Raw genomic sequence first — 24,280 nt, 5'->3', positions numbered from 1 at the left:
TTTCCATACAACACCCAGTGCTCATCCCAAAAGGTGCCCTCTTCAATACCCATCACCCACCCTCCCCTCCCTCCCACCCCCCATCAACCCTCAGTTTGTTCTCAGTTTTTAACAGTCTCTTATGCTTTGGCTCTCTCCCACTCTAACCTCTTTTTTTTTGTTCCTTCCCCTCCCCCATGGGTTCCTGTTAAGTTTCTCAGGATCCATATAAGAGTGAAACCATATGGTATCTGTCTTTCTCTGTATGGCTTATTTCACTTAGCATCACACTCTCCAGTTCCATCCACGTTGCTACAAAAGGCCCTATTTCATTTTTTCTCATTGCCACGTAGTATTCCATTGTGTATATAAACCACAATTTCTTTATCCATTCATCAGTTGATGGACATTTAGGCTCTTTCCACAATTTGGCTATTGTTGAGAGTGCCGCTATGAACATTGGGGTACAAGTGCCCCTATGCATCAGTACTCCTGTATCCCTTGGATAAATTCAGAAAATTAAAAATATGAGACTTTAAGGTAAACTCCTTTAACACGTCTGAGTTTGATTCCTCTCCTGACAAGGGGAAAATCCATAGGAATGTTGCAAATTTTAAAAGAGCCAACATATATTTCCAGGTAAGACAGCCACAGTGTGTGTGCTGAGGACCTGGGGCCATAAAGTTGGGCAGCTGATTTGTGTTCGCTACTTTCAAATAGGTAGTAACGTTCATGTTTTGAAGCCAAAATAAGTATGTTTCTTTGGTTATCCTTCATTCCAGTATAGTCATCCACATCAGTTGCTGAAAACAACTGCTGCTCTGTGGGGACAGATTGTACTGTGAACAGAATTAGAGAAGTAACTATATTAAAGGATGGTGTGTAAAAGAAGGAGGTAAAGTGTCTCAGTTTGATAGCAGCTGTGAAGTTCAAAGTGATAAAGCTTCTGTTACTATCACTAGTCATTATGATGGAGTCATTCAAAAATGTATTATAATGCAGATGATATTGCCTGTGGGAAAGCCATTAGTAGACATGGAAACAGCAACTTTAAGAGGACCTAGCATGGAATCCTAACCATTAGACCACCAGGGAACATCAGTCTTGGCAAAACTGAGACAAGCAAAGATGCTGAACACTATTATGGATGTCATTAAATTAGAACACCCAGTCAGGTGCTGTAGACAACATTAGATACCAATCTAGGCCATCTGAAAAAAATGAATTATTTATATGTACAACTAAACTGAGATTTGTGGATTTTTTTGTTATTTGGTTTTATTTTTAGAGTTTATTTTGGCAATTCAAATGAGCACCAACTTAGTAAGTGTTGATACAGCAAATTACAAAATAATAGAACTTTTTCAGTAGAAGATTATTTTTTCTACAGAATTTTTTCATGAGAATTAATCTCTTGTACAGCATGAATGAACCTCAAAAACTACGCTGAGTGAAAGAAGCCAGACAAAAAAGAGAACATGTTGTATGACCTATGTCCATAAAATTTTAGACAACGCAAACTAACCTATCACAGAAAACTGATTAGTCATTGCCTGGGTATAAGGAATCTTTTTGGGATTGTATATATGTTCTTTATCTTGATTGTGATGATGGTTTATGGGTATATACACATTTAAAAGTTTATAAAATTTTATATTTTATGTATGTGCAGTTTATTGTATGTTTGTAAAAAAACTGAGATTGACTAGGTTATGTTCAGAGTAAAAATTATCTGATAATATTCCTCATAGAGAACTGATCATTTGCTAGCTATTCAATTTTGTTGGCCAGAGTGTATTCTGAACAATTGTCTTGCATTTATTTTGCATGTGGACCACTTTACTTTGATACTTATATTTTATTATATTTTTACTATAAGAATAAACTATGAAGCAACCTATATACAATCAAACCTATAGAAGAGCAGATACAATTTAATGAAACATTTATATGCGCTTCTCTAATTTCAAAAACTAGGAAAGGTTTCTAATATTTTGTGTACCTTTTGTTAAGCAAGAATTTGTGGAAATACTGAATTGGTTTACTATTTATATTGTTTTTTTAGAGCTAGTAAAACCAATTATACTATAAATAGAAAATTACCATGCCAAAGGAAACAAGTAGATCAACATATATAAAATAACATGTACCATGATAGCCTATTATACTGAAGGATCTTAACAAAGGATAGTGCCTTCCGTTTGATTATTTTTTGTGGGGGAGGTATATGTAGCTACCTACCACATAAGATTGAGTCTCTGGAGGGCAGAGACACAATCTCACTTATCTTTGTGTCACTTTTAAAATTTTTTTTTTTAACGTTTATTTATTTTTTGGACAGAGAGAGACAGAGCATGAACGGGGGAGGGGCAGAGAGAGAAGGAGACACAGAATCGGAAACAGGCTCCAGGCTCTGAGCCATCAGCCCAGAGCCTGACGCGGGGCTCGAACTCACAGACCGCGAGATCGTGACCTGGCTGAAGTCGGACGCTTAACCGACTGCGCCACCCAGGCGCCCCTTGTGTCACTTTTAGTATCTATCACAGAGTATTATGCACAGTAGACAATGTTTATTTAGATGAATTATATTCTATGATAATATTTTAATGCTACCAATCCAAAGAGGAAATGTTCATCAGGAAACCATTTTTAATGTAAGTCTAAATTTCATGTAATATTTTTATTAAAATATAATCAATGGTGTTAAAGATATGGGGGATTTAGTCGAAATGACAATGAGGTTATTTTAATTTTTAAAAAATTTTAATGTTTATTTTATTTTTGAGAGAAACAGAGACAGAGACAGAGTGTGAGCAAGGGTAGGGCAGAGAGAGACGGAGACACAATCTGAAGCAGGCTCCAAGCTGCCAGCACAGAGCCAGATAGGGGGCTCAAACTCATGAACTGCAAGATTATGACCTGAGCTGATGCTTAACTGAGCCACCCAGGCACCAGACAATGATGGAATTTGCATGCATTGTAAGAATAAACACTCTTTCTTGCCCACTTAAATAATATCGTGCCAGAGTATACATGACAGTGAAGAGTAGTATAATATACCACTTTGACATAAGGACTATTTTGAGCTGAAGGTAATTAAATAGAAGAAAAATACAAGAAAAAATCTCTACCCTTCCCCCCTCTGCCACGAAGGGTAGAATGATTCTTAACCACTGAAGACAAGCTAGACTGTTCCCTTGCAGGAGAAAGCAACAAAGGAATATACATAACAAACTCTACTAACTATCCCTTATCTTCCATTAATTTTCCCCATATATTTATTTACTTTACACATTTTGTTTCCCCTAGAACGCACAGTCCTTTCCTTTGTCTTATCACTTCTCTACATAATGTACTGCTCTATTGTTAAGATGCTAAGTAAACCCAAATTCTAACCACCCATTTGAGATACTCATGACTGAGTATTCCCATATATTAATAAACTTCTGTTTGTTTTTCTCTTATTAATCTGTCTTTTGTCAGTCTAATTTACAGGGCCACAGCTAAAGAATGTAAGAGGATAGAGGGGAAAAAAAAGTTTTTCCTTCTCTACAACAGATGCATTTAATAAAAAGAATTTGGCATTGAGACTTTAAAATGCCAAATGTTATTAACTAAAAAGAACTCTTATACTAGAAAAATAAATCCACTAGAACGATATTTAAAGAAAACATTAACAATTACTAGAAAAACATATATACTTTTTATTTTTTAAAAAGGGTTGCATATTGAATATTAATATAACCTATTGATAATAACACTTAGAAATAATACTTAATATTTGTGAGGCAAATATTTGAGACAAGGAGAGTCAGCCAAAATCAATACTTTAGGATTAATTACTGTCAGTAGTAATTAAAAACTTTCATATCTACACACATAGAACATATGGCCAAATTATGTACTCTTGCACTACAGACACATGAACTTCCTGTCTATGTTGCACATTGTTTTATATATATCTTTTATTATCCCCATCTAAAGAAACAGATCAAGTTGTTATCAACTCAACTTCCACCACCAATGCTAGTGCTCTTTCTGTTATAATGTTAAAATTTTGCACTTTCCTCTCTCTTAATACAAAGATATTTGAGGCATGAATTCTGCTGGTTACTTTTTAATAGACCTATGTGACTGGCACAAGTCTATGCAAGGTTTATTAATTAGTTCCATGGGGAGTAGGTAACTCTTCTGGTAGAAAGATTTAAAGATTTACCATCTTGAGAAATTTTTACATGTGCCTTGCTGTTTTATTGACCTCTCACTGATTTGCAGTATTCATATCATAAGATCTAGTCGTGAGCTACAAAAGAATCATAAAAAAGAGGAGAAGATGAATCCAGGTAGAGGAAAATACCCATAATGGGCTGGTTCAGAGAGAAAGACAGATAACATGTGATTTCACTCATATTTGAGAAACTTAAGAGATGATCATAGGGAAAGGGAAGTAAAAATCAGATAAAAAGAGAGGAAAGCAAACCATGACACTCTTAAATACAGAGAACAAACTGAAGGTTGATGGGGGTGGGGTAGGGCATATGGGTGATGGGCATTAAGGAGGGCACTTGTTGAGATGAGCACTGGGTGTTATATGGAAGTGATGAATCACTGGATTCTATTCCTGAAGACAAGACTACACTGTATATTAACTAACTTGAGGATGACAACAACAACAACAACAACAACAACAACAACAACAACAAAAGAGGGACATACAGCAGAATGAAAAATTCAAGAACAGTTGAGCAGCACAAACAGGCAGATTATCTGTATGCCCATGGGTAGATGAGGTGGTGTGGAGCAGATGGGTAAGGGAAAGAGGGGCTTAAAGGAAAAAAAATAAGATATCTACACAAAATGCAAACGTAAGGCTGACTTCATTTAAGAACATCATGATGATAATCCAAATCAGAGAGGAAACCTTTACATAATCTAAACAAGCATATAACTTAACCCCAAAATCTTTGGGTAAGAATACTTCATCCATAAAATACCAGAAGAAAAGAAACACGCATATTTATTGAGGGCCTTCTCTTTGCCAGGCATTCAGTTCTACCATGACCTAGTCCTGGTATACCTTTCCAGACTTATCTTATGCCCCTGTTCTCTTTCCATAGTATTTTCTAGCAACATTTGCCTTTTAGGTTCTAGAACATGTTAAATGCTTTCTGCTGTGGGTCTAACGTCCATGTTATTCTTTCTACCCGGGAATACTAAATGTCACATTTTCAGACAACATTCAGACCCATCCAACCTAACATAGGAATGCCTGTCATTTCCTTCCATAGCACTTGCCATAATTTATATGTATATTTTTATGTATCTGTTAGTTTGTCCTCTGTATTTCCCACTAGGCTATAAACTTCATGAGGGCAGGGACTATATCTGTCTAGTTCACTAGCACACTGAAAAAATGAATAAACTCTTACAGAATAATTTATTTAATGTTTATGACAACATTGTGAAATAGGTATTACCTATATTTTAAGGCAGAAAAAAAATAAGACTTACAGAGGGGACGTACTTTGCCAAAAATCCCATACATAACTAGAAAGCACAGAGTTGATATTCAAACCTGGGGTTTCTGATCACAGAACTGTTTATATTAAATAATATCCTATTCCTGTGGTGAATGCCTCACCCATCAAAAACAAAGAGAGAAATGTTGTTTATAACAAAGTTTCCCCATTGCCCGCTCCTCAAGTTAATAAGAATTCAAAGGAAATAATATTTTCATTAGTTGCAAATTTATTAATTTTTAAAATTCTGCTCTATTCATAAGAATCAATAGCAACCATACCAACATTATTTATGTATTTGCTAGGTATCTCTATGTAATCAATACATAATGAACTATGTATTTTTGATACTGTTTCTAATCAACAATTATGAAATGTTAACATCTGGAGATGCAGTAAGTAGGGTACCATGAAAATGGCTAAAAGCAGAGAAGACCAAAATCTTGAATAAACTCTAGCTGCTGAAAGCTCTCATCAGATTTTATCCTAAAGTAAGATTAAATCATTAAACAGATTTCAAAATCTACAAGTATAGGTTATAAATTAAAAGTCAGTATACCCACATAGTGGAATACTGTGCAGTCAGGGAAATTATTTATTACAAAAATATTTACTGACAAGTTTGTGCTTTCCAACATAGGAAACAAAATCAGATTGTGACTCAACTTATGATACCAATTTTGTAACATATGTATTCATGTATAACATGAATAATTGAAAACTATACACCAAAATATAACCATTGGTTACTCCCAGTTTGAAGGATTAAAGATAATCAAGATTATTCTTTATTATTTTTATGTTCTTAATTGTTCTGTATTTACTAACTCTTCTGTAATATTTTAGTTTGCATAACCAGGAAATTTTATACCCATAAAAATGTGATTAATTCAAAAGAAATGTATTTCTATTAAAAAATTCTGTTAAAGAAATATATTTCTATTAAAAAAAAGTCTGTTAAAAGGGTGCCTGGGTGGCTCAGCTGGTTAGGCGTCCAACTTCAGGTCAGCCCATGATTTCATGGTTCCTTGAGTTCAAGCCCTGCATGGGGTTCTGTGTTGACAGCTCAGAGCCTGGAGCCTGCTTTGGATTATGTGTCTCCCTTTCTCTCTGCCCCCTCCTCTACTCACTCATTTGCGCTCTCTCTCTCTCTCTCTCAAAAATAAATATTAAAAAAAATCTGTTAGGTACCTGCATATGTGGTCATGGATTTATGTAAAATCTCAAATGTCATTTTAACCTTCTAATCCCCATGGCATTCACTAATCGTTGGGCAGAACTAATCAGTTGTTTGGCTGTAGTGTTGATAAATTATGGAGTGCTTTTAGAAGTCATTATTCAATTGGTAACAGGAAATATTTTGGCTCATGGCTACAAGATAAGCTCAGGGTTTCTTGGCTACAGGACTAATTAGATTGAAAAAGAGTTTTCTTTAACTCCATTAATCAGTTACACTGACAGAGCTAACATTTGCCAATTTCTATAATTAAGGAACAATACATAATTTCATTAAAATATTTCACACAATAAAAAGCAGTATATGTTAATTTGAATATTTGCTACATATTTAATTACATTCATATCCATCACTATCAACACAAGTTGAAAATGCATATGCCAACCTTTAGCCCAGGGTGACTTCTAAAGTGGAGTTATGAACCCCAACTGAAATAGTGGGGTTGTAATGGAAATGCTGACAACCTTAACAATAGCAGCACGAACAACATTGACTATGATAAAATTATTGTTCAGATATACCTCACATAAAAAATAAAAGCCAAGAGCTTGAGCAGCTCAGTACATTTAAGCCATTTTTCAACACTTTCAAAATTCATATAATTCTGTATTCTTTTCAAAGCAATAATACCTGATGGCTTTTCAGACTTCTGTGTTTTGTTTCTAGTATAGAGTAATATCTCATATGACTCCCTGTGTAACATTTTCACCCTTTATCTTCAGCTAATAAGCTTGCCAATGAAACTTTCATGAAATAAATGTTACTTTTTTCTGGCTTTGCTTTGCATTTTCAATATCTCTGAGAATGGATTTATTCAGTGAATTCAGAGAAATAATAAGGGCCCAGCAAATTCTGACTTGCAAAGCCTGTTAAAGTGACTCTATATTAAAATTGGCAGTGTAAAACTAAAGAGGATATATTGTTCCACAAGAGTTTAATTAGCACTTCAGTTTTTTCCCCCCAAATGTCAGAGTGATTTTTTTTTCTTTCATAGAACAAAAGGCAGAGGAAATCAAGCACATGAGTCAAAAAGCTCTAGCAAAAGCAACAGTGACATACACTATTTTTTAATTAAGGTGTTACAGTACTTGAACACTCACAGTCCCATGCACATTGCACATTTGGAGAGCTGGCAGTAAGCACTGTTTGAGAGAACAGTGCTGACAAGCAAGTTGCTGCTCTTGTCTGTAGATAATCCCTCACATCCAGCTGGCATAATTTTAGAGTTCAAGAATCTGGAGAATGACATAGAATTGATTTAACTTATATTAAATGTTTCCAGCAGAATTTAAAAATTGCTTATGGGAGATAGAGCTCTTTGTTTCCTTCAGTCTCAGATATTTGCTTATAATTTAAAAAATGTATAACTTTTCAATATGAATATGGTCCTAAATATCATCTTGCAAGTAGCTTCATTAATCATTGTAAGACTGTGGAAGACAAGAGTTAAGCATAGAATGAAGATGATTAAATGATTATGGTTGTTAGAAAAGCAAGAAAAAAGGCTGTTTATACATATGCATTTCTTTTCATATATAATAAATTGTGAATATGATTTACTTCATACAGGACTCTGTTTAGAGAAAGGTGATTCTACTGTTTAGAGAAAGTTGATTCTACTGTGATTAATATGAATAGAAAAGTAAATTATATTTTGCAAACTATTTGAACTTCACAAACTTTAATATCACAGTAAGGCTCAGCACATACTTTTATGTGCTAACTACTTTAAATGACCGTCAATCTTAGAGAAATAATTACTTTCGAGAATAGAAATTCAGATAGAACACAAAATACAAATATGCCAATTGTTTGACCCTGTTATATACTTGTTTTGAAATCTGATCAGGCTGAATAAACATTTCTTTTCTTTATACTTTTTTCCTAACCTAATTGATGATATTGGATCTGAAATTACAGCTAATTCTAGAACTTTTATTTTACCTTGGAGGTTTAATGGTATGACACCGCTGATGTTGGACATGAAATCCATTCAGAGAATCATGTGCGTTTTCAAGTTATCATATACATTGTTTAGGAGCAATATCTGTATACAAATCTTATTCCTACTGGTTTTGCAACCTTTCTCCTCATTGGTGGTTTCCTCATGTACCTCTCATGTCATAGTCCAGATCCAATAGATATTTAAGTCCTGCATTTTTCCAAAACTTCTGTTTTCCTTTCCAGTCTCACTGCTATGGGTCCTCTGCTACTAAAAAGGGAGACTTCAGAGTGCAGAACTAAGATGGCTGTGTAGTAGAATGACTCTAGGCTTGCCTAGTACCTTAAACACAACCAAGTAATTCTCAAATCATTCCGAATACCCAAGAAATAGACCTGTGAACTGACAGAACTGCACAAATAGAAGGAGACAAGAGGCCATATCGAGGAAGGTGGGAAGTGCAGAGACATGGTTTGGGGGAGAAATGGATCATGGCTGCTGTAGAGGGGAGGGAGCCCCAGTCTCAGAGAAAGGCAAGAGAGAATAGAGTGCACAGGGATACACACAGGGAAAACACTTCCCCAGATACACTGGCTGGGAAAATGACAGGGGCTAATTTTTGTGAGTTTTTGCAACCAGTAGGGCTGAAAGACTGGAGTTTTAGAGGTCCCTGGGCTTGGGCTTGGCTGGGAAAGAACCCTTAGGGTGCTGCCCTACTCCTGGAGAGAAGGCAAGCAAAACACCCCAGGGCAGAAGGCTTTATCTGAGGATTGCCCGAGGCTGACTAGAAGAGACTTTCCCTCTTGCATCTGTGAGAGGTGGCCTTCCCCGACACACCTCTCCAGGGACAAAAGAGCCAGCTGGTGCCATTCCCCTCCACTGACTCTCAGCATAGGCACAGAGACAAGTGCTGAGGGCTGCTAATCCAAACACTGGTTGTTTAGTCTGCTTTGCTCCAAACCCCACAACCCTGCTCTCTGATACGACTGTTCTTCTGGGTCAAAACGGCATTAGTCCTAGGACAGCAATACTCTCACAGACAGACTCTCCCCCCAGAAGACTAGCACAGATCCCCATAACACCAGGTTCCTAAAGACTAGAGTTTTAAAAGTCAGCAGGCTTGAGTTTTAAAAGTCAGCAGGCTTGACTGGGATAGAGCCCAAAGTCCACTGCATTGCTCCAGGAAGGGAAGCAACACAGGGACAGACAGTGTGAAAAGAGCGATCTGAAAAATGCCGAGGATGCAGGAGGGGAAATTATTCACTTTTCTGGGAGGACTTCTCTGAGAGTAGTAAGAACACACCCCCCTCTCCAGAGACAGAGAAGCTTGCTGGTGCCATTCCCCCCCACCCCACTCAGAATAAACAAACTTTAGTAAACAGCAAAGCACCAAGACTGGCCACCTAATTTGCTTATACCAAGTCCCCTGCTCCTATGCCCTGCTGATACCACTTTTCTCAAGGAAGTATACCCAAGAACTAGCATGGTGGGACCCTCCTGGGAAGACCAGAGGAAACACCCATGGACACCACTTCTACTGACCACAGAGATCTACAAAGCTTCAGTTCTAGTGAATATAGCATCAGGTCTCATTTAACAAACAGACCAGAGCACACCTAGTGAAAACTAGCCACACTATGACCAAGGTCCAGATACTACCCCCTGCAGGCAAAGAGAACCTCTGTAGATGACTGACCTGAGGGAAAGAGCAGCCAAAACACAGCAGCAGAATGCACACACCACACACCAGACACATTTCCTGAAGCACCAAGCCCTGGGCAGTATATGACTTCTTCTTCATAAAGCCATTACTCTCAGGAGCAGGAAACATAACAGGCTTTTCTAACATGCAGAAGAAGACACAGGCCTAGACAAAATGCCAAGACAGAGGGATTCATACCAAAAGAAAGAACAAGAAAAGGTGACAGAAATCTAATCAAAACAGATATAATATTCCTGATACAGAATTTAAAGCAACAATCATAAGGATGCTCACTGGGCTTGTAAAAAGCATGGAAGACATCAAGGAGACCTCTACCATAAAGATGAAAGAGTTAAAAAACAATCAAACAGAAATGAAAAATGCAATAACTGAGATTCAAAACTCACTTGAGGTAAAGAACACAAGAATGGAAGAAGCAGAGGAATGAATAAGTGATACCGCGGATACAACTGTGAAAAATAATGAAGCTGGACAAAAGAGAGAAAGATGAATGATGGATCATGAGAGTACAAGAGGAGAACACAGTAACTCCATCAAATGTAATAACATTGGTATCATATGAGTCCCAGAAGAAGAAGAGACAGGAAAGGAGCAGAAGGTTTATTTGAGTATATCATAGATGAAAAGTTCCCTAATCTGTGGATGGAAACACACATACAAATCCAGGAGGCACAGAGAACTCTAATCAAAATAAACAAAAGCAAGCCAACACCAAGACATATCATAGTAAAATTTGCAAAATATAGTCATAAAGAAAAAATCCTAAAATCAACAAGACAAAACAACTTCCTAAATTACAAGGGAAGACCCATAAGACTGGCAGCAGACCTCTCCACAGAAACTTGGCAGGCAAAAAGGGAGTGGCATGATATAGTCAACATGCTGAATGGGAAAAATCTGCAGCCAACAATGCTCAATCCAGCAAGGCTATCATTGGGAGTAGAAGGAGAGATAACGTGTTTCCCAGACAAACAAAAAGTAAAGGAGTTTCTGACAAGTAAACCAGCTCTACAAGTAATACTAAAGGTGACCCTTGAGTGGATAGGAAAGACTAAAAGTGACAAAAACTAAAATGGATAAGAGAAAATCTCTAGAAACAGTAACAAAACAAGTAACAAAATGACACCAAATACATACCTATCAATAATTACTCTGTATGTAAATGGACTAAATGCTTTAATCAAAAGACATAGGATGTCAAAATGGATAAAAAAAAATAAGACCCATCTATATGCAGCCTACATGAGATGTATTTTAGACCTAAAGACACATGTAGATTGAAAATGAGGGGATGAAGAAACATTTATCATGCAAATGGATGTCAAAAGAAAGCTGAAGTAGCCATGCTTAAAGCAGGTAAACTAAATTTTAAACCAAAGACTATAAAAAGAGATGAAGAAGGACACTATATCATAATAAAGGGGACTATCCAACCAAAAGATCAAACAATTGTAAATATTTATGCTCCAAACATGACACCACATAAATATATAAAACAATAATATACATAAAAGAAATCATTGATAATAAAACAATAATAGTAGGGAACTTCAACATTCCATTTATATCAATGGACAGATCATCTAAATAGTACATCAACAAGGAAACAATGGCTTTAAGGACACAATGGACCAGATGGACTCCATAGATATATTCAGAACATTTCATCCTAAAGCAGGAGAATACACATTCTTTTCAAGTGCACATTGGACATTATCCAGAACAGATCACATACTAGGTCACAAATCAGGCCTCAACAAATACAACAACATTGAGATCACACAATGTATCATTGTGACTACAATGCTATGAAACTTGAGGTGAACCAGAAGAAAAAAATTTGGAAAGACCACAAATACATGGAGGTTAAAGAATGGGCTACTAAAGGAATGGGGCAATCGGGAAAATAAGAATAAATTAAACACTACATAGAAGCAAATGAAAACACAACAGTCCAAAATATGTGGGATGCAGCCAAAGTTGCCCTAAGAGTAAAGTATATAGCAGTACAGGACTACATCAAGAGGCAAGAAAAATCTGAAATAAACAACCTAACCTTACACCTAAAGGAGTTAAAAAGCCTACAGCAAGCAGAAGGGAAATAAAAATTAGGCCAGAAGTAAATGATACAGAAACAAAAACAAAATAAACAAACAAAAAAAGAACAGATCAATGACCAGTGACCAAGGAGCTGGTTCTGTGAAAACATTAAAAGCAGCGGCACCTGGGTGGCTCAGTCAGTTAGGAATCCAACTTTGGCTCAGGTCATGATCTCATGGTCTGTGAGTTCAAGCCCTGAATTGGGCTCTCTGCTGTCAGGAAGGAGCCCGCTTCAGATCCTTGGTCTTCCTCCAACTCTCTCTCTCTCTCTCTCTCTCTCTCTCTCTCTCTCTCTCTCTCAAATAAATAAACATTTAAAGAAATAAAACATTAGGGTGCCTGGGTGGCTCAGTCAGTTAAGCATCCAACTTCAGCTCAGGTCATGATGTCATGGTTCATGGATTTGAGTCCCATGTCGGGCTCTGTGCTGACAGCTCAGAGCCAAGAGCCTACTTTGGATTCTGTGTCTCCCTCTCTCTCTACCCCTCTGCCACTCATGCTCTGTCTCTCTCTCTCTCAAAAAGAAAAAAAAATTAAAAAAATTAAAAAAAAAGAAAACATTACCTAGTCAGAGTTGTCATAAAGAAAAAAAAAAAGACCCTAGTAAATAAAATCACTAAGAGAGAGAGGAGAAATAACAACAAACATCACAGAAATACAAACATTTACAAGAGAATATTATGAAAAATTATATACCCACAAATAAGATAATCTTGAAAAATGGATAAATTCCTAGAAACATATAAACTACCCAAACTGAAACAGTAAGAAATAGAAAACTTAAACAGACTGATAACCAGCAAGAAATTGAATCATTAATCAAAAAAAATCCCAGTAAACAAAAGTCCAGGGTCAGATGTCTTCCCAGGGGAATTCTACTAAACATTTAAAGAAGAGATAACACATATTTTTCTGAAAATATTACAAAAAAGTAGAAATGGAAGAAAAACTTCCAAACTCATTCTATGAAGCCAGGATTACTCTGAAACCAAAATCAAAGACTCCACTAAAAAAGAGAACTTCAGGCCAATATCCCTGATGAACATGGACTTAAAATTTCTCAACAAAATAATATCAACTCAAATCCAATGGTACATTAAAAGAATCATTCACCACAACCACGTGGGATTTATATTGGGACTGCAAGGGTGGTTTAATATTTGCAAATCAATCAGTATTAAACACCACATTAATAAAAGAAAGGATAAGAACCATATAATCCTCTCAATAGATGTAGGAAAAGCACTTGACAAAATAGAAAACCCTCAACAAAGTATGGATACAGGAAACAAACCTCAACATCATAAAGATCATGTATGAAAAACCCAAAGCTAATATCACCCTCAATGGAGAAAAACAAATATCTTCATCTACAGTCAAGAATACAACAGGGATGTCCACTCTCAGCACTATTATTTAACATCGTACTGTAAGGCCTAACCTCAGAAATCCGAAAACACAAAGAAATAAAAGGCATCCAAACTGGCAAGGAAGAAATCAAACTTTCCCTATTTGTAGATAATGTTATACTATATATAGACAACACAAAAACCTCTGCCAAAAAGTTCTGAGATTCAAAACATGAATTCTGTTAAGTCCAGGATACAAAATTGACATAGAGAAATCTGTGGCAGTTTCATATACCAATAATGAAGCAGCAGAAAGATAAATTAATAAATCGCTTCCATTTACAATTGCACCAAAACTATAAGATTCCTAGGAATTAACCTACCCAAAGAGATAAAAGATCTATACTTTGAAAATGATAGAACACCTATGAAAAAAATTGAATAGGACATGAAGAAATGGAAAAAAAATATTCCATGCTCATGGACTGGAACAAATATTGTTAAAATGTCTGCACTCCCCAAAGCAATCTCGACATTTATTGCAACCCCTATCAAAACACCAGCAGCATTTTTCACAGAGCTAGAACAAACAATCCTAAAATTTGTATGAAATCACAAAAGGTGCCCCCAAAGAGCCAAAACAATCTTGGAAAAAACAAACAAACAAACAAACAAAAAGCTAAAAGCTTGGAGGCATCACAATCTTGGATTTCAAGCTCTATTACAAAACTGTACGGATTAATACAGTACGGTACTGGCACAAAAACAGACACACAGATCAGTGGACCAGAACAGAAAACCCAGAAGTGAGCCCAGAACTATGTGGTCAACTAATCTTTGACAAAGCAGGAAACAATAACCAATGGAAAAAAGAGAGTCTCTTTAACAAATGGTGTTGGGAAAACTGGGCAGCAACATGCAAAAGAATTGAAACTAGACCACTTTCTTACACCATACAAAAAAATAAATTCAAAATGGATGAAAAACCTAAATGAGAGAAGGAAACCATTAAAATCCTAGAGGAGAACACAGGCAGTAGCCTCTTTGACATTGGTCAGAGCAACTTTTACTTGATATGTCTCCTGCGGGAAGGGAAACAAAAGGAAAAATGAACTATTGGGACCTTATCAAGATAAAAAGCTTCTGTACAGTGAAGGAAACAAACAACAAATGTAAAAGGCAACCTACTTACCTAGTAGGAAAAGATATTTTCAAATGAACTATCTGATGAATGGTTAGTATACAAAATCTATAAAGAACTTATCAAACTCAACATCCAAAAAAAACCCAAATAATGCAGTGAAGAAATGGGCAGAAGACATGAATAGACTTTTCCAAAGAAAACATCCAGATAGTTAACAGACACATGAAAAAATGCTCAACATCACTCATCACCAGGGAAATACAAATCAAAACCATGATGAGATATCACCTCACACCTGTCAGAATGGCTAAAATTAGCAACACATAAAAGTGTAGGTATTGGTGAAGATGCAGAGAAAAGGGAACCCTCTTACACTGTTGTTGGGAATGCAAACTGGTGCAGCCACTCTGAAAAACGGTATGGAGGCACCTCAAAAAGTTGAAAATAGAACTACCCTATGATGCAGCAATTGCACTACTAGGTATTTACCCAAAGAATGAAAAATATTGTTTTGAAGGGGCACATGCACCCCAATATTTATAGCTGCATTATCAACAATAGCCAAATTATGGAAAGAGCCCAAATGTCCATTGATGAACAGATAAAGAAGAGGTAGTGTATAATGGAATATTACTCAGCAATCAAAAAGAATGAAATCTTGCCATTTGCAACAACATAAATACATGGAATTACAAAAGACCCTGAATAGCCAAAGCAATCTTGAAAAAGAAGACAACCTGAGGTATCTCAACACCATATTTGAGATTTACTACAAAGCTGTAGTAATAAAACCAGTATGGCAATGGCACAAAAATACACACATAAATCAATAAAATAGAATAGACATCCCAGGAAATAAACCTATGATTATAAGGTAAATTAACCTTTGATGAAGGAGTCTAGAATATGCAATTGGAAAAAAGGTAGTCTCTTCAACAAATGGTGCTGGGAAATCTGGATAGCTACATACAAAATAATGAAACTGTACCACTTTCTTACACCATACACAAAAATAAACTCAAAATGGATTAAGGACCTAAATTTGAGGCTGAAACCATAAAATTCCTAGGAGAGAGCACAGGCAGTAATTTCTCTGGCATCAGCCATAACAATATTTTTCTAGATATGTTTCCTGATGCAAGGGAAACAAAAACGAAAAAAAAAAATAACCATTGGGACTACACCAAAATAAAAATCTCTGCATAGCAATGGAAATAATCAATAAAACTAAAAGATAGCATACTGAACAGAAGAAGATATTTTCAAATAACACATGTGATAAAGGGGTAGTATATGAAACATATAAAGAATTGATACAACTCAACACTCACAAAAGAAATAATCCAGTTAAAAAATGGGCAGAAGACACAAACAGGCATTTCTCCAAAGAAGACATCCAGATGGCCAACAGACAGATGAAAAGATGCTCAATATCAGATATAACCAGGGAAATGGAAAGCCAAACCACAATGAGCTATCAGTTCACATCTGTCAGAATGACTGCAACAAAACAAAACAAAACAAAACACACACACACACACACACACACACACACACACACACACAAAGAAACAGTATGTTTCTCAAGGATGTGAGAAAAAGGAACCCTTGTGCACTCTTAGTGGGAATGCAACTGGGTGCAGCCACTCTGGAATACAGTATGCAGGTGCCTCAAAAATTTTAAAATAGAATTACCAAATAACCCAGTAATTCCACTAAGGGGATTTACTCAAAGCATATGAAAACACTAATTCAAAAAGATATATACAGTCCTTTGTTTATAGCAGTATTATTTACAATAGCTAAATTATGGAAGCAGCCCAAGTGTCCATCAATAGATGAAGAGATAAAGAAGATGTGGTATATAAATGCAACAGAATATTACTCAGCCATAAAAAAATAATGAAATCTTGCCAATTGCAAGAACATTGAGGCATCTAGAGAGTACAATGCTAAGTGAAATAAGTCAATGAGAGAAAGAGAAATATCATATGATTTCACTCCTATGTGGAATTTAAGAAACAAAACAAACAAGAGAGACAAACCGAAAAACAGACTCTTAAGTATAGAGAACTAATTGATGGTTACCACAGGGAACTTGGGTGGGGAGATTGGTGATACAGGTGATGGGGATTAAGAGTACACTTATATTGATGGGCACTGAGTAATGTATTGAATTTTTTAATCACTATATTGTACACCTGAACCTAGTATACTACTGTATGTTAACTATACTGAAATTAAAATTTTTAAAAATGTGCAACTTAGACACTGGAAGTCCTTATACTATTAGAGTAAAATAAACATGTAGTTAGTTGATAGCCATATCCCTCAAAAGGGTGGGCAATGGAGATATTTATTCTTTCTTCATCATCATCAGGGTATGTTATTCCTCTCTGTGGACATGTAGAAAGAAAAATCAATTGAATGAAAACTTAAATCCTAACACTATCATTTTAATAAATTCAACAGTTTACTGTAGTTTTAGAGTAAACCAAGAATATTTGTATGATTTTACTGGGTGTTTCTAATCATAATAATTAATATTCCCATCAAAATATAGAATTTACCAAGGTTCATACTGCTTTCTCAGTTTATCTTAAATTTATGAATACAAATCTCATATTTTATGTCTTTTTCAATTGTGTTCTTGCTATTACTCTGTGTTGTACATTGAAAAGAACAATGAATATAGAAGTATAGCCAAAATCTTAGCCCTTGTTAATTGTGTGACACTGAACACTTTCCTTAATCTTTCTGGTAAATGGTAGTAGTTATTATTATTACTATCAGGTATTAGAAAAAATGCATAATTCAGTGAAAAAGCAATAGCTAACATAAATATCAGCGACATCCTGCTACAAATGCAAACAGGATCCATTTCTTTAAAATGCACATAAAAGAAATGCCTTATTATCATTTTATTAGTTATAATAATATTCAAAATCCATACCTTTTTTATTTTCACCTAAAAATTTACTATCAATTACTTAGAATATTTAATTAATATAAGATTTTTCTTTTCTTCTATGGTTATATATACTAAAGATGAACATATCCTAACAATGTAGGATATTGGAAATTTTATGACCAATTCTTGAATTTGGAACAATGATTCTTCCATCAAAGCTTAGAGACATCATTTTAAATAACATGCTAGCCTTTATGATCTGTTTCTAGGGTCTTATTTCTAAAAGACTACAAGATGGAAAAAGTAAAAAAAAAAAGATGTAAAGAAAATATATGTAATGACATGATATGTCATTTGAGAAAACTGTGTCATTTAATAAGCAGATTTTGACCTTCAGTTTAAAAATGGGATCAAACAAGTATAAAAATAAACGATCAAAATCATCTGGAATTAACATATTCCTGCCAGCTTGAATAATAAACTATTATTTATATGTAACATCTTTCTTCTCAGGCATTTCCACATTGAATATCTAATTTTATTATCATAATCACCTTGAGGGATAAGTGGGCTCAATATTACCATACCACGTCTATTTTTCAAATTAAGAAACATTATTGTATAAATGAGGAAACAGGCAACTGATAGGTCAAATGGCCAAAGGAGGATCCAACAAGTAGATGGCAACAAAGTTGAAACTCAGATATATATGATTCTCATCCTTGAACATGTTATTTCTAGCATGTGTTTCTTTCAGATCTGACTTTATCAGAATCCTTTCCCACAGAGATATTAGCTTCCAATACGAGTCAGGGTTTCTTCCCTTACATTTTCAGTGAATCTTCTAATAAAAATACCAACTCCATTCTGACTGTTGTACCCAGAAACACTATTAAGCAGTTTGGGTAATATAAAATTGGCACAAGTTAATATCATGTTTGCTATTTACTAATTTACCTCATTAACATGTAGAATCCAAATTCCAGAAAAAGACCTCAGTTAAATTCCAGAAATCACACCACCAGTGTAGCACCCTACAACTTGATCCTTGTGTTCAACACATTTGAAATGTGTAAAAAGTGGGAGAATGGAGGCAACTGCTTAGGTACCTCTGATGCAGTTCCTTACTTCCTGAATTTCCCAATCTCGTCCTTATTGATGAATCCATCAGAAGGATTCATAGTGGATAAAACTGCAGTAACAGTTACCATGTTGATTTCCAGATTCCACCGCTTGTTCTTAGAGGTACAATAGAACCTCCACTCAGGGTATGAGCCACCTCTTCTTTTCACTCTGCTGTGACAGCAGATAGCTGCATCTTTCTTCATTTCTGTTAGTTTTCCCTCTTCCTTTACTCTCCCTTCTCCACCTTGACATTACTACTCAATATCAGTCCTTTAACCTCTTGCATTGAATATATCTTTGTGCTTTAGTTCAGAGTCACTCAAATTATAACATTTGATGTATGAATATTCAAATTTTAACTAATTAGCTTGATTTGAGAATGAGATAAAACTGGGCAACATTCCCACATGTCCTATTTCCTAACATTGAAACAAAGACACAGTGATAACAATGACAACAATGACAGGTTCTTGGTGAAAATTTTAACTCAGGATGTGCTCAGGACATGTTAAGATTCAATAACATACAAGACAGCATAATATTGATAACAAGCATGAAAAGATCACCCTGAATGTTTCCATGGTATATAATGTGCTCAGTCTGTGTTTTCTTATTTTTTTTTAAATACTAAAATGTACCCATCCACTCTTAAGACTTAAAGACACTTCGATAAAAACCTTAAGTGACATACAACTTGCTGAAAAATAATTATTTACAATAACATCAGATCAACTCTGACAGCGAATATTTATGCAATGCATGTGATCATTATAACTAAGCACAGGAAAAACACTGAGGACACTCTAGATTAAAATGTAACACCTTTCTCACTTTTTATACACATTTTAAAAATCTGATCAACCAACTTTCTAAAAATATTATGTTGAAGCATACATACATTGTGCACACAGGTTACCAGCTGAATGAATTTTCACAAAATAAACACACCCATGTAATGAGGATCCAGATCAAGAAACAGAACATGACCAACACCCCGGAACCCCTCATGTACTTTCTCCTTGTCACTAACCCACACCAAGAGTAACCATTATAATTATTTCTAACACCACACATTTATTTTTCCTTAAATAGCCATTTTTAAAGAACACGTTTTTTTACCTGATTTTCTCCTTGTTGCTTAATATGTAAGAAGTTGAAATTAAATATCTGCAAATATATTTTAGCTAATTTAAATACCCAGAAAGTTTCACTGTCAGGTTACATAAAGATAGCAGCTGGGATCCGGTTGATGTTTTGTTTCATTTTAAATGTTCATTTATTTATTTATTTTGAGAAAGAGAGTGAGCCAGGGAGGGGCAGAGAAAGAGGAAAACAAAATCCCAAGCAGACTTCCCGCTGTGAGTACAGAAGACCAACACAGGGCTCCAACCGACAAACTGAGATCATGACCTGAGCTGAAATCTAGAGTTGGACACTTTTAACAGGCTGAGGCACCCAGGTGTTCCAGGTTGATGTTTAATAAACATTCACAGCACTGAATTTACTGTGCTAGATTTTGCCCTGAAAAAGCAGACTAATGACATCACACATTATTTCAGAAAGCATCATGTAGGGATGTAGCCATAAACATGGAAACCTTTATAATGTAATGCAAAAAAGTATAGGATCAAGAATCAAACTAAAAAGTTCAAGTCGGTACTACTCTAGAAGACAGGAGTGAGAAACCACTGAAAGCCAAAACAACTGGGAAAGCTTTTATGGAGAGGTCAAATTTAAGCTGGACCTTCAAAGAGATACATAGGGCTCAAATGGGCTGAGAGAAGGGGGTAGCATTTCTGTTTGGAAAAAGGACAGGAGTCTAGGCTCTGAGACATGAGGAGCAAAGATGTGAGACAGATAAGCTATGCACACAATTACTAGCAGAAAAGATTTTGGGATGTAAAAGCTAAGATATCCTGACAAATGCCTATATAAGTTTATAAAAAATTTTTGACTTACACTGAAACATTTTACTCAAATCCAAATGGCATGGTCTATGCTTCCTTTAACTGCTACCTGAAGATATTATTTGTTTCAATGAATAGTTTCCTCTGGAAATGAATATTAATTAGAGTGTTTATATATTATGAATTTAAAACACTGGTTGGTAATGACTAGATTACCGACCAACAACCAAACACACACACACACACACACACACACACACACACACACACACAAATGACTTTCTTTCCCAAATCCTTTTGAAATTTTAGGTTGAAAATTCATTTTCTATGCATGTTTTAGACATTTTATTATTTCTGTTATTTTAAAGAAATTCACTTTATTTAAAAAATATGGTGACATGGTATAAGAAAGAAATATAACAAACTGTAAAACTGATTAATTTGATTCCCTACAATGTAATATTCCTTTAAATTTTATAAGATATTTATGGTATTAATATGATAGAATGCAATTCATTCAGCAAAAACTATTTAGGTTATTTTTATAGTATATATGAAAAAGTCCAAAGGAAGCTGAACAATTTAACTTTTCTTGTAAAAATGATGTCGTGGTAAGATGTGTAATCAGTTTTACACTCACACTGCTCACATTTAAATAAGGTCAATTCTACTTATATTTTGTCACATCAGTATATTTTCATATTGTGCTCCTAAAATGATAGACTAAAACTCAAAGATTAAATCTGCTAGGAAATACTGAGTTTAATATTTTCTCACATCTTTGGGTTTTATGAGTCACTAAAAACAGTAGGATTTTGTTACATAACTCAAAGATTTTTCAATAAAACTAACACTAGACAATATGAAAGCATTTTTTTTCAGGAATTACAATGAGAGGTGTTTCAGCAGTATATAACATTGAGAAAGTTGGCTGCCATTAGATCCGATCAGACTTTTTTTTTTTTTTTAATTTTTTTTTTCAACGTTTATTTATTTTTGGGACAGAGAGAGACAGAGCATGAACGGGGGGAGGGGCAGGGAGAGAGGCAGACACAGAATCGGAAACAGGCTCCAGGCTCCGAGCCATCAGCCCAGAGCCTGACGCGGGGCTCGAACTCAGGGACCGCGAGATCGTGACCTGGCTGAAGTCGGACGCTTAACCGACTGCGCCACCCAGGCGCCCCTAGATCCGATCAGACTTTAATCTTTACTGCTCATTACGATCCTTTATGGTTTGGTGGCCTCCATAAGTTTAGGTCTTCTCCATTATTAGCATGATAGTTTCCAATTTTAACTTTCTTCTTGAAAGAAGTAAAATATAGACAAGGAAATATTGTTAAGTCCTGGTGTTCTCTTTATTGTAACTTATCTTGTTTCTCCTCTTGTATTTATAGTAATTTTAAGGCTGTAACTCGATATGTCTACTTCCTACAATGCCTTATTTTGAGATATGCCTGCTACACTACAAAGATATACAATGATTCAATTTAATAAACTTTAATTGAGCATTTCCTTGTGTCTGAGATGCTGTGCTAGCACTGACACTGTAGGGACTAATCTAGGAGGTAAAGACAGAAACAAGCAATGAAAAAAAATATATGAATATGGTATGAGAAATATTATTATATCACTAAAGTGTTGTGACACAAAGAAAGGATTTTGCTGTCAAAATGGGGCTACAAAGATGACGTAGCATTTATACTCCAGTAAGTCTTTTATTTAGTCAGCATTTACTCCAATATGTGAGCATGAATCTGTTGTATATTTTAGACCACAAAGGAAGCAAAAATGGAGCTGAAATATATGTAATAAAATAACTCCAGACAAGGTCTGCAGACTTTCATTGATTATCCAATCCAGTTGTGTGATCGTGGAGAATTCCTTCATCGATCTTGGCATCAGTTTCTTGAACTGTAAAATAATGAATTTGGACTAATTGCTATCTTGGGTCCCTTTTAGCAGGGATGAGATGACCTCTAAAGCTTGTGCCAGCTCTGGAGTTTTGGAAAATGATGTTTTGTGTTTTTGTTGTTGTTGTTCCCTCAAATTTTATACTCTCCTATTATTTAACTTTATTTCATACATTTTCGTCTATAATATTCTCTCTAGTCTGAGCTTTAATCATGATTAATCCTGTAAAGAAGTCAGAGTAGATAAAAATAAAAAAAACAATCAGAGTTACTAATATCACATGGAAAGATGAGAGATATCAAAAGGTATAGTTGGCCATTAAAATTTATAATAATTGATTCAATTCATAATAAATTAACACGGTTTATAGGAAACTTGACAGCTTTTATCTTGTAAGATGACACTAAATTAACTGAAGTGAAACCCATTTCATATTTATGTGAATCCTTAGGATTAATAGTGCTTTGAAATATGTTAATACAATTTTTCCCCACTGAACAGAAGAGTTTTAATTAAACTTTAATCTTTTGGTTTAATCCCTGGAGCCAACCTAGAAAACATTAATGTTTGTTTGTTTTTTCTTGTTTTTTTTTTTTTTTTACTTTTGTTTTTAACCCTAGAGGTTTTTAATCAACTGTAAAAATCCTTACACCTCAAAGTTAAAGTGAACGCCACAGTGGTGGGGAGAAGAATAAGGGATTTATAAAATATGACTCATAAAACAGCAATGCTTTATACTATATGTATGTATTATATATAATTACACACACAGTATACACATAATCTTTAAACCTAATCATTGGGGAAAAGGTAATTGTAGTTTATCAAAAGTATTTTAAATATTTTAAAGGCATCAGAGTCTCTATAGCAACCAGGTTTTTTTTTTCATTTCTACAGACTCATTGGTATGTCAAACATGAATACGAAGACCTGAAGATTTATAATTCAACCTCGAATAAAATGGCCAGTGCAATACTGTTTTATTAATTTCACTGGAAATAAAATGACAATGTAGTATTTGATGCTGAACTTCATAAGGGATATGAGAATGTCTATTTAGAAGAAAGTTAGGTACTCTCCTCCCTCACCTTGCCTACATGCCTCCTCTTCCTGGCCACAATAACTAAATACATAAATAAGTGAAACCAAACCAAAACAAAACCATTCCATAATTCTTTAAGCAATGCTTCATAAACTTTTCTCTCCCTAGTACCCCTAATGGAAGAGAAGATTGAACACACACCCTTAGGGATCTGTTGCAAGTGTGAAATTTCTTTGAAGTCATCTGTTTCATTTTAAAAAATTCATGTAGTTTTGAATTCTATTCCATAATATATATCTGTTTTAATATGAAAATTATGTGTTTCCCCAAAATCTCTGAGTTAACAGAGTTCGAGGAAAGTATGCTAAGTTTATGCTATAGATTTGTTTAT

The 24,280-nt window shown here is 35.1% G+C and overlaps 1 protein-coding gene across 2 annotated transcripts in view; it reads right to left on the bottom strand.

Moving 5' to 3' along the window:
• DIAPH2 (diaphanous related formin 2) overlaps positions 1–24,280 on the bottom strand; it is a 1,004,420-nt gene that overhangs the window by 456,504 nt on the left and 523,636 nt on the right. The window contains exon 23 of one of the 2 annotated variants that reach the window (XM_047076288.1): positions 7,891–7,970. The exons of the other annotated variant lie outside the window; for it this stretch is intronic. Coding sequence (XP_046932244.1) covers positions 7,963–7,970 — 8 coding nt within the window. The 3' untranslated portion in view covers positions 7,891–7,962. Of the gene's footprint in view, positions 1–7,890; positions 7,971–24,280 lie in introns of those variants that run through there. 2 annotated transcript variants of the gene reach the window in all.

Source organism: Lynx rufus, unplaced genomic scaffold (genome assembly GCF_022079265.1).
Source record: "Lynx rufus isolate CCGP_SWC_20201006 ecotype Redwood Valley unplaced genomic scaffold, mLynRuf1.p SCAF_14, whole genome shotgun sequence".
NCBI lineage: Eukaryota > Metazoa > Chordata > Mammalia > Carnivora > Felidae > Lynx > Lynx rufus.
The sequence above is the reverse complement of the archived record's forward strand: the minus strand, read 5'-3'. Positions and strand labels throughout refer to the sequence as shown.